General features: G+C 42.4%; 1 protein-coding gene across 1 annotated transcript in view; it reads left to right on the top strand.

Annotated features, from left to right (window-relative positions):
* Window positions 1-9165, top strand: part of FAM162A (family with sequence similarity 162 member A) — a 43740-nt gene extending 34575 nt beyond the window's left edge. Inside the window, exons 5-7 of the mRNA XM_055084961.1 lie at window positions 2706-2814; window positions 5894-6002; window positions 8943-9165. Coding sequence (XP_054940936.1) covers window positions 2706-2814; window positions 5894-6002; window positions 8943-9035 — 311 coding nt within the window. The 3' untranslated portion in view covers window positions 9036-9165. The remainder of the gene's footprint in view (window positions 1-2705; window positions 2815-5893; window positions 6003-8942) is intronic.
* The last annotated feature ends 1141 nt before the right edge of the window (window positions 9166-10306 follow it).

The following is a 10306-nucleotide window of genomic DNA, read 5'->3' as shown; positions in this document are numbered from 1 at the left end:
CCTAGGGGCTTCCCTGGTGGCGCAGTGGTTAAGAATCCGCCTGCCAATGCAGGGGACATGGGTTCGAGCCCTGGTCTGGGAAGATCCCACATGCCGCGGAGCAACTAAGCCCGTGCGCCGCAACTGCTGAAGCCCGCGTGCCTAGAGCCCATGCTCCGCAACAAGAGAAGCCACCGCAATGAGAACCCGTGCACCACAACGAAGAGTAGCCCCCACTCGCCACAACTAGAGAAAGCCCTCGCACAGAAACGAAGACCCAACACAGCCAAAAATAAATAAATAAATTTATTAAAAAAAAAAAAAAAGAATCTAAAAGAGAGGTGGTCACAGGGGTCCCTATATCATTTTCTATCATGTAGTTCAGGCCTCCCAAATTGTGCTTATATTAGCTGTGCTTACATGTGGCAGTGATTTCTTCATTTTTCTCATTTGTCATTTTCATCTCTTGCCTCAGGGATTTGACTGGAGCTTTTTATAGGACGATAGATGATGCACCAAAGTAAACAGTGGTCTAGAAGTCATCTTTTAAGGAACCTCAAAGATGAACCAAATCAAAAAATGATGTTTTGGGTAAAATATAATTAGGGCTATGCACTGGCTTGTACATTGACTTCAGCCATGTTTAGTCCTATCCCTAACTCCAAACCTTGTCATTGTCACCACTGTGGAAGAAGGAGCATAATATATAAACTGTAGGGTCCCAGGAACTATTTGCTTGTTGCTTCTTCATGGCAGTGCACTAGGGCCAGGCAGGTATTGGTGAGTGGAAAAGAATTATTCTCAAAGAATATTTATCAAGAGCTTCAGAATGTTTATACCCTTTGACCTGGTATTTCACTTCTGGGAATCTATCCTAAGGAATAATCCCTATATGTGGAAAAAGCTTTGAATGTAAACATGTTCCCATTTATATATATATATATATATATATATATATATATATATATATATATATATATATATGGAAAATGAGAAATTAGTCTAAATGTTAAGTAATCTGGGAATGATTAATTATATATGTTAGATCTACTTGATGAGGTTGTGCAGCTGTTGGAAATGGGGCTTATAAATACCGCATACTGGCATGGAATGTGTTTGTCATGTTAATGAACAAAGCAGTATACAAAATTTTATGTTGTGCGTAAGCACAAGCATGGTACATATAGAAATTACATATATGTACATATGTATGGGGATAAGACTTAGGAAACACACCAAAATAAAAATATAGTGATCATGCTATGACAGGAGAATTAGGGGTGGTTTTTATATTTTTCTTTTTTCACATCTATACTTTCTGAATTGTCTTTAATGAGTATATAGTACATAAAATGGAAGAAAAAAAAAAAACTCTAGAGAAAGTTGTGCCAAGCGCTGGAATGGTTAAAAGATAAAATCACAGCAGTTCTATTTCTGTACTTCTAAACCTCTTTTCTTGACTTTGGTTCTTTATGGATTTTTTTCCAAGTGACCTTCCTGTTCCTTTTGCTGTTGCCTTCTGGTTAAGTGAAAGGTGCAGCTTAAGCAAAGGTGATGTGTATGTAGTCAAGGAGATGGTCTTTCTGCAAGAGAGATGTAGGCATTATACGGAAGTTGGATGAGATTATCTCCAAGGTCCTTTCTAACCATGACATTCTGTGATTCCCTAGCTTTTTCTGCTCCTTGTCTTCAGTGACTTCCCCTTCCTTTGAAAGCCTCTCTTATAGTCTATGGTTCTACCTTTCTTGTTCATTTTCATCTTTGGCTGCTCCGTTTTCCTCTGCTGCCTCTTTCCCCTCTCTCCTTTCTGGGTCATGCCCCAAGGCTCAGCCCCTGGTCTTCTGTGTTTCTCTATCATCCTCACTGGCTCTCCCTTTGCACTAGTGGTTATCTCCACTCCCAACTTATTAATGAAACCTACTCAGATGGCATGAATTTAGAGTCAATAGATCTAAAATGGCATTCATGCTTTTTCCTCTCCTGACTGGTTCTTTTCACAGTCTCCTTATTTTGGTTAACAATACTGTTATTGTGTTACTCATCCAAGTTTGAGGTTCTTCATGAATCCTTCTTTGTCTTCATCTCCAAATTCTTTCAGTCATCATCAGATTGACTTTGTTGTCTCTCTTCCTGCTGTTATAACTCTAGTTCTGACTGTATCACCTCACCCTTGTATTGTAATACCTTGTATTATAATCTTCTGTTTGGACTTGTTACCCACTCTGTCCTATCCTTTTACTTTCCATCCATTGTGCAGATTAAATTTTCTAAAATGTTAATTTTTCCCTTGCTTCAAAGTGTACAGTAGTTCTTGAATCAGGTCTAAAAAGCTTAGCCTGCCATTCAAGTTCTTTTATAATCTGATTTTACCTTACAAACTTTTTTTTTAATTCTACTGAAGTCAAACAGGCTCCTCACTGTTCTCTTTTTAGTTCATCCTTCTCACCTTTGTAACTTTGTTCATGGTGTTCTTTCAACTTTCAATGGCTATGGCTTATACTGGGAAATAATGTTTTTATTTTACTTCCGTCCTCACAGAATTTTTGAATCTCATTTAAGAAATGAGCAACCTAAGAAATTCCATCCAAACAAAGCTCTAATTAGCTTGAGATTTGTCAATGATTTTGTTTAGCGAATAGCTAAAAAGCACAAACAGCATTTTTCTGTTGCTAAATTTGAGAGTCAGTCTCATATAAGTAAGATATCTTCTCTTGTTTTTCTCATAGACACTTACGGCCACAGAGTGCCATTGCATAAGCCTACGGACTGGGAGAAGAAGATCCTAATATGGTCAGGTCGCTTCAAAAAGGAAGATGAAATCCCAGAGACTGTCTCGTGAGTGCTGAATTTAGGGTTGTAAGCAGCTTTTATTTTTCAGTAGTCTATTCTAAAGGAAAAGCACTTCCTCTGAGTCTGACTACTTAAAACCTTTCAACCAAATTTTAAAACAGTTTCCACTTCTCTAAATGTTTCCTCTTTGGCAAGTACCTGGAATAATAACAGTGCTGGAAAATCTATGTGCTATCATTGATACCTTATGTAGTGCCTAGTGAAGACCTGTTAGATACTCTGAAGTCAGCTGATTTGATATCCTCTCCTAGCTACAGAAAGTGAATAAATTAGTTTTTCTTTCTTACATTTCATTGTTAGTGTATAGGAATGCAACAGATTTCTGCATATTAATTTTGTATCCTGCAACTTTACTGAGTTCACTGATGAGCTCTAGTAGTTTTCTGGTGGCATCTTTAGGATTTTCTATGTATAGTTATCATGTCATCTGCAAAGAGTGACAATTTTACTTCTTCCTTTCCAATTTGGATTCCTTTTATTTCTTTTTCTTCTCTCATTGCTTTGGCTAGGACTTCTAAAACTATGTTGAATAAAAGTGGCAAGAGTAGGCATTCTTATCTTGTTCCTGATCTTAGAGGGAATGTTTTCAGCTTTTCACTGTTGAGTATGATGTTAGCTGTGGGTTTTTCATATATTGCCTTTATTATTTTGAGGTATGTTCCCTTTATGCCCAGTTTCTGGAGAGTTTTTATCATAAACTGATATTAAATTTTTTAAATTAATTAATTAATTTTTGGCTGCATTGGGTCTTCGTTGCTGTGTGCGGGCTTTCTCTAGTTGCGGCGACCAGGGGCTACTCTTGATTGTGGTGCATAGGCTTCTCATTGCAGTGGCTTCTCTTGTTGTGGAGCACAGGCTCTAGGTACATGGGTTTCAGTAGTTGTGGTATGCGGGCTCAGTAGTTGTGGCTCGCGGGCTCTAGAGCACAGGCTCAGTAGTTGTGGCACATAGGCTTAGTTGCTCCATGGCATGTGGGATCTTCCCGGACCAGGGCTCGAACCCATGTCCCCTGCATTGGCAGGTGGATTCTTAACCACTGTGCCACCAGGGAAGTCCCGCTACTTTCATTTGTCTTTCTGTCTGTTGTTCTGTTTAGGTGATCTCCATTATTCTATCTTCGAGATCACTTATTCATTCTTCTGCATTATTTACTTTGCTCTTTATTGACTTTAGCCTGGTTTCACCTCGGCAATTGAATTGTCTAATTTTGATTGGCTCCTCTTTATAGTTTCTAGGTCCTTGTTACAGTGATCTGCATTTCTAGTGATTGCCTTTCTTAATTCCTCCAGCATTTTTATTACCTCACTTTTGAACTCGGGTTGTTAGACTGGAGAGGTCTGTTTCTTCAGTCTAGAGAAACAAACCAACTTGTTTGTTCTTTCGGGAGATTTCTCTTGATCTTGTAATTGGGAGTGGTTCCTATGTTTTTTCATTTTACTTATATTTCTCTGACTCTATGAATTTAAGGGAAACAGTTATCTACTGTGGTCTTGAAGGGCTATTTTTATGTGGGAATGACCCTGTGTAGCCTGTGTAAGTCCAATATTCTTGGTGTGAGGGCTGTTTTTGGTATGGATGTCTGCCACATCTTTCTCAATGTGTGTTGGCTGTTATCTCCTTCATAGTGGTGTGATTTGTGTTGTGGTAAGCAGAGCCTGCACTGGATCTTGTGTTGAGTGGGGCCTTCTCTTTGCTCTGTGGTTGTCACAGCCCTGTCATGGGCAGGGTCTGCTCCACAGTTGTTGGAAGAGAAGCCCCCAGATCCGGTTCTAAGTTGTGATGTGAGGTAGGCAGGAGTGGAGTGCTCCGGCTGGGAAAGGAGCTTCTGTGTATTCCCCCCCAGGAGCTGACTACCCAGACATGTGCTCTGTGACGTCGCCTGCCACCCACTGTGCAGGCTCACAAAGTACACTGTTGTTGGTGTGACCCTCAGCCCCGCCTCTGCTGTGGAGACGCCAGTATCGGCTCTGATTTCAGCCCCACTTCTGTGTGTGTGCACCCACGAAGCCTGTTGCTGCTGGCACAGGACCCATCTCAGCTACAGGAGAGCCAGTAATCAGGTCGGATTATCCCCGGGCGCTGCCACAGGCATAAATTCGCTGAAGTTGCACACCCGCAGGGAATCGCCTCAGATTTCAGCCCTGCCTCTGTATGCGGGCAACCACCCAGCACTTGCACACTCCCAGAACACATAGCGGCTGAGCCACACCCACTGTGAGCTCACCAAGAATGAGGCTGCTGTGGCAAGTCCCTGCCCCTACTTTAGTGTGCTGACAGTGGGGCTCCGGTGATGGGCATGGGCTCTGTCCTCCACACACTTCCAGTTGCAGCCTGGACTACACTTGAGGCCCTTCGGGCTGCCTCCGCATAGCCAAACTGAGTCTTCTCCCCGGCTTTGTCTGCTGAAGCCCAAGTTTCAGCCCTGAGCTGCTGCACACACACCAGGAGGCAGGCATCTTGGGCTGGGAAGTGCAGCAAGGTGGCCAGGGCCACCTGTGCTGGTCTCTCTCTGTCCTGCCTACTGTAAGCCGGCTGCTTCACTCTCCTCTGAGCCTCTGAGGCTTACTGTCTGTCCCGGTGGACCTACCAGTCAGCTAAGGGGCCTCCCAGTGTGAGGGACCTTTTCCCCTTTCACAGCTCCCTCCCAAGGGTGCAGGTCCTGTCCCAATTCCTTTTTCTTTTCTTTCTTTTGTCCTACCCAGTTATTTGGTGATCTTTCTTGCAGCTTTAGTTGTATGAGATCTTCTGCCAGTGTTCAGTGGGTATTCTGTGAGAATTGTTCCAAATGTAGATGTATTTTTGATGTCTTTATGGGAGGATGTGAGTTCTATAATACATCCTTCTATCTTCATCTACACCCCCTTATTGTGTTTCATATACAAAGTGAATTGTGAAAATGCTCCATCCTCCCCAAAGTCCTATACGATCTCTAGGCCCCATCTCCTTTTTTATATGTATAGGCACAACTCTACTCCTGATTTGTGAGATACAGAGATTTATATCCTTCTGACAACTTCAGAAAGGGTAATTTTAACTTTCTCTCATGATCCCATTGTATTACTAGGTTTGAGATGCTCGATGCTGCAAAGAACAAGGTCCGGGTGAAGATCAGCTATGTAATGATTGCCTTGACAGTGGCAGGATGCATCTTGATGGTTATTGAGGGCAAGAAGGTGAGAGTGGACTTCCCGTCTATCTTTGTGTATTTTCCACAAAAAAACCGAGAGGGGGCTTCCCCGGTGGCACAGTGGTTGAGAGTCCGCCTGCCGATGCAGGGGACACAGGTTCGTGCCCCGGTCCGGGAAGATCCCACATGCCGCGGAGCAGCTGGGCCCATGAGCCATGGCCGCTGAGCCTGCGCGTCCGGAGCCTGTGCTCCGCAACGGGAGAGGCCACAACAGTGAGAGGCCTGTGTACCGCAAAAAAAAAAAAAAAAACCTAGAGGAAGTCAGGGGTTGACCCTTGTATTTATTCTCTGTGATAAGGAGGCTACTTCCTACATGAGAAATGATAAGAAACAAAATAAAACATAGTAGGAACAAACCTGAGATATGATGCCTGGAGATAAATAGCAAATCCTAACTTTGGCAAGGTGAAGGACTAAATTAGTTTTGGTTAAGTAAAAAAAGTGTTTAGTTATCACAGATGTCATAAGTAATGTAAAACAAGAAGTATGACACTGGCATACTTACTAATAACTCCTTGCATGTCTGTAAAGCACTCTCATTTTTTTATTGATCCCACTCTGCTCTTGGTGAGTGTTCTTATCACTGTTCTTTACTTGATGTTCAAACTGGGCCATATTTCTAAGCTCCTAAGTGGTACATAGGAATTCAGGTCCAGAAATCCAGTCATTATTAACAGCTATGTTACTGTCTTCCAAGTACCTTGCTGTTATCTTATTTAAACCTCACAACAACACTGCAAGATAGATAATATTATTAGGACCTCATTTATAGATGAGGAAACATAGCTTAGAAAGCTTTAGTAACTTACCCAAGTTCACACACATCTCCCTAATGGCAGAGCCACAGTTTGAACCTAGACCTAATTGAGGTGATGGTAAAAGGCTCCCACTTATTGATTGCTCATTATGTAACAGGTATTGTTAAACTTATTTAATGACCACAATAATTCTAGGAACCTAAGAGGTAGGTTCTCTTATTATCCATGTTTTGTAAAAGAGGAACCTGAAGCTTAAAGATGTTAAATAATTTTCCCAATGTCACATAGCTAATAAGTGGCAAGACAAAAATGTGGAGCCAAGTTTGCCAGTTACCAAACTGCATACTATACTATCTTGTGATTAAAATAGTTATTTTTATATGCAGCAGTACTGGCCAAGGCGTTATTTTAACACCATGTCTAATTCTATATATCACAACTTCCATGTGGAAAGAGATGTCTCGTATCTATTGTCAGATATTTAAAGGGTTCTTCTGCAAACCCAGTGGTAACTGACTTCCTTATCCCCAGTGAGTCCAGAGTAAAAGAAATGAACTTCTGGCTGTCTTTAGAGTCTTGGAATAGAAGATACTGACCATTTAGGCTGATGTTATGGGAGCACGAAGGGCAAGTGTGGAGGCCTGGGTGAAGTTCTCTTGACAACTCTGTTCCTGCCCCACTTCAGTATTTTTTCTGCCTCCCTCTTTGACTTTTCATGCTTAGCTCTCAGACTGAACCTGCAGAAGCATGTAGACGGGACATAGGGCTTTCTAGAATTCTGAGAAATCTGCACTGCTTTTGTCTACTTGATTATACTAGCTGAGTTTATTTATTTATTTATTTATTAATAAATTTATTTATTTATTTTTGGCTGCATTGGGTCTTCGTTGCTGTGCACGGGCTTTCTCTAGTTGCGGCGAGCGGGGGCTACTCTTTGTGTGGTGCGTGGGCTTCTCATTGTGGTGGCTTCTCTTGTTGCAGAGCACGGGCTCTAGGCGTACGGGCTCCAGTAGTTGTGGCTTGTGGGCTCTAGAGCGCAGACTCAGTAGTTGTGGCACATGGGCTTAGTTGCTCCATGGCATGTGGGATCTTCCCAGACCAGGGCTCGAACCCATGTCCCCTGCATTGGCAGGCGGATTCTTAACCACTGTGCCACCAGGGAAGTCCTACTAGCTGAGTTTAAATACTCCAGAAACAAATCACTCCTGAGGTCTTCCCTAGCCTCATCCAAGGGTATACACTGTATACTTTAAAGAGTTCCTCTCCTGTTCCTCTCCTGTTCTATTATTTCTCTTTTATGGAACTATCCATTTCTAAAAAGTTGGTAAATGCTACTGGAATGAAGAACTTTTGAACTTAATGTGATTTAGAAGACAGAAATTAGCCATTGTGTTTTGTCCTCTCCATCAGCTTACCAGTCCGATTCTCCTCCCCTCCCCATACTTAATTCTTTACATGTGAAATCACACAGATAGAAGAAAATACCACCTTATAGGGTGCTGTCTTCACTCATTTGGTATAAAAAATTTGAGACTGGTCTGTTTATGTAAGCTTCAAAGAGATGTAACAAGTCACAGGGAGGGAAATAAGGGAAGAGGATGGTTGTCTCTCCTCCACTCCTGTCTGCTCTCAAAGGATGGACAAGCAGGGTAGACACTGCTGGGAGTCATCAGTGGTAGTATTTGGTGAAGTCTGGGATTCCCAAAGATGAATGTTTTTGGTACAAGAGGAGCAAGGAACTAGAAGGGTGTGAAAATATACAAATGAGTTGGGGAAGGAGAAATGGTAGCAACAAAGAAAAGCGAGAGGAGGGAAAAAAGGGATAGAAATGGAAACAAGAAGGTATTTAATACCAAAGAGAGGAGAAGAGAAAGACAAGGGAATACATTATAAAGGGAGAAGAGAGGCTGGAATATTTAAAGAAAGGAGGCCAGAAAGGAAGAGAAGGTAGAGGTGTGGCATTTCTCTCTTGTGCTTGAACGGGTGAGCTGCTGTTCTAGGAAGGATCAGAGGAGACAGAAGGTGCGTGGAGGGGCTGCTGCGCCCAGAGCACAAGCAGCCAACCCTTCCGTGCCTGTACTTCCCGTGTCAGCCTGCTGGCGTCAGTGCAGTGACATCCTCCCCAGACCAGCATAAATAATCACTTGTTCAAATTGGTTTCACTTTAGGCTGCCAAAAGAAATGAGACTTTAACAAGCCTGAACCTAGAAAAGAAAGCTCGTCTGAGAGAAGAAGCTGCTGTGAAGGCCAAAACAGAGTAGCAGAGATATCCATGTTGGCTGGATTTTGAAAATCTAGAAACAATGTTGCAGTAACAGGCCTTAATAAAATGAATGTGGTATGAGTTCCCTAATTCTGCTCTAGAGCTACAAATAAATTTTCTTAAAGAAATGACTTGTCTATATTTTACGGCTTTGATCCAGGTTAAATGCAGCCTCAGCTTTTTTGAGAAAATGAAAGAATGAAAAGTGAGACAACTTAGTTGAACTTTAATATTAACTCTTCTTTAGGGAGTCTGGTCCCGTATCTTACTTTAATTCCCATTACCAAAGTGACATCTCCCCAGAAGCCAAATGGTTTCTAGTTCTGCATTTCTCTCTCTTCTGTGTCCTCATTTCTGAAGAGATAAGGAGGGCCAGCTGAGTACACTGCCCAGGTGCACATTTGAGAGCTAACCTCCCCAAATACCCTGGTGTTTCTCAAGAGCCCTGGGAAGCAGCCAGACCACACTATGCCTTTGTCAGGCATGCTGGTAGACAGAGGCTTTTAGAACAGTCTTTGAAAAAGTCCCGGCAAGGTGATGATGGAGGTCTGGCCACAAGTTTCTGAGGATTTTGAAATCCCAGCACCGTGGAGTTGCTTGGGGCCAGCACAGTCACCTCTTCTGCTCCATGGCTTACAATTCCCAACCGGTCCTTTTCCTTCTGCCTTTACACTAAATTTCTCAGTTATGAAAATCTATCAAATGCATTTTCTTATTAAATTAGTGCTGAAAAATAAGCATTTACATCTGGTATGTATCTTATTTACAGTTCGACGAGAGTGCCAGGTTGTCTCACATTTAGGTATGGATGCTGGTTTCTATTTAAATATTTCATTTATTCTCATGTGCTTCAATAGTATTAACGGATGGCAGGTCCGCATAAACATCCCAACCTGCTGGTTGTCTTCAGAGGGTTATAGCAGATTAAAAAGTAATGTATGCAGCTGTTTGGGAATTTGGTTTAATAAAATACTCAGTAAAATGTAATGCACCACTCTGCCTACAGCTTCATAATCTATCTGATGATGTTAATTGTGTCTGTCTATATACTTTACAGTACTTTGATCTTAGCTTCATTTTAGATATCAAGCTTTTTGATATTTATCACTTGCAAATTTATCATCAAAAAGCATTGCTTGGGGCTTCCCTGGTGGCGCCGTGGTTGCGCGTCCGCCTGCCGATGCAGGGGACGCGGGTTCGTGCCCCGGTCCGGGAGGATCCCACGTGCCGCGGAGTGGCTGGGCCCATGAGCCATGGCCGTTGAGCCTG

This window comes from Physeter macrocephalus, chromosome 1 (genome assembly GCF_002837175.3).
Source record: "Physeter macrocephalus isolate SW-GA chromosome 1, ASM283717v5, whole genome shotgun sequence".
Taxonomy (NCBI): Eukaryota; Metazoa; Chordata; class Mammalia; order Artiodactyla; family Physeteridae; genus Physeter; species Physeter macrocephalus.
This window is presented reverse-complemented; position numbering and strand designations above follow the sequence as displayed.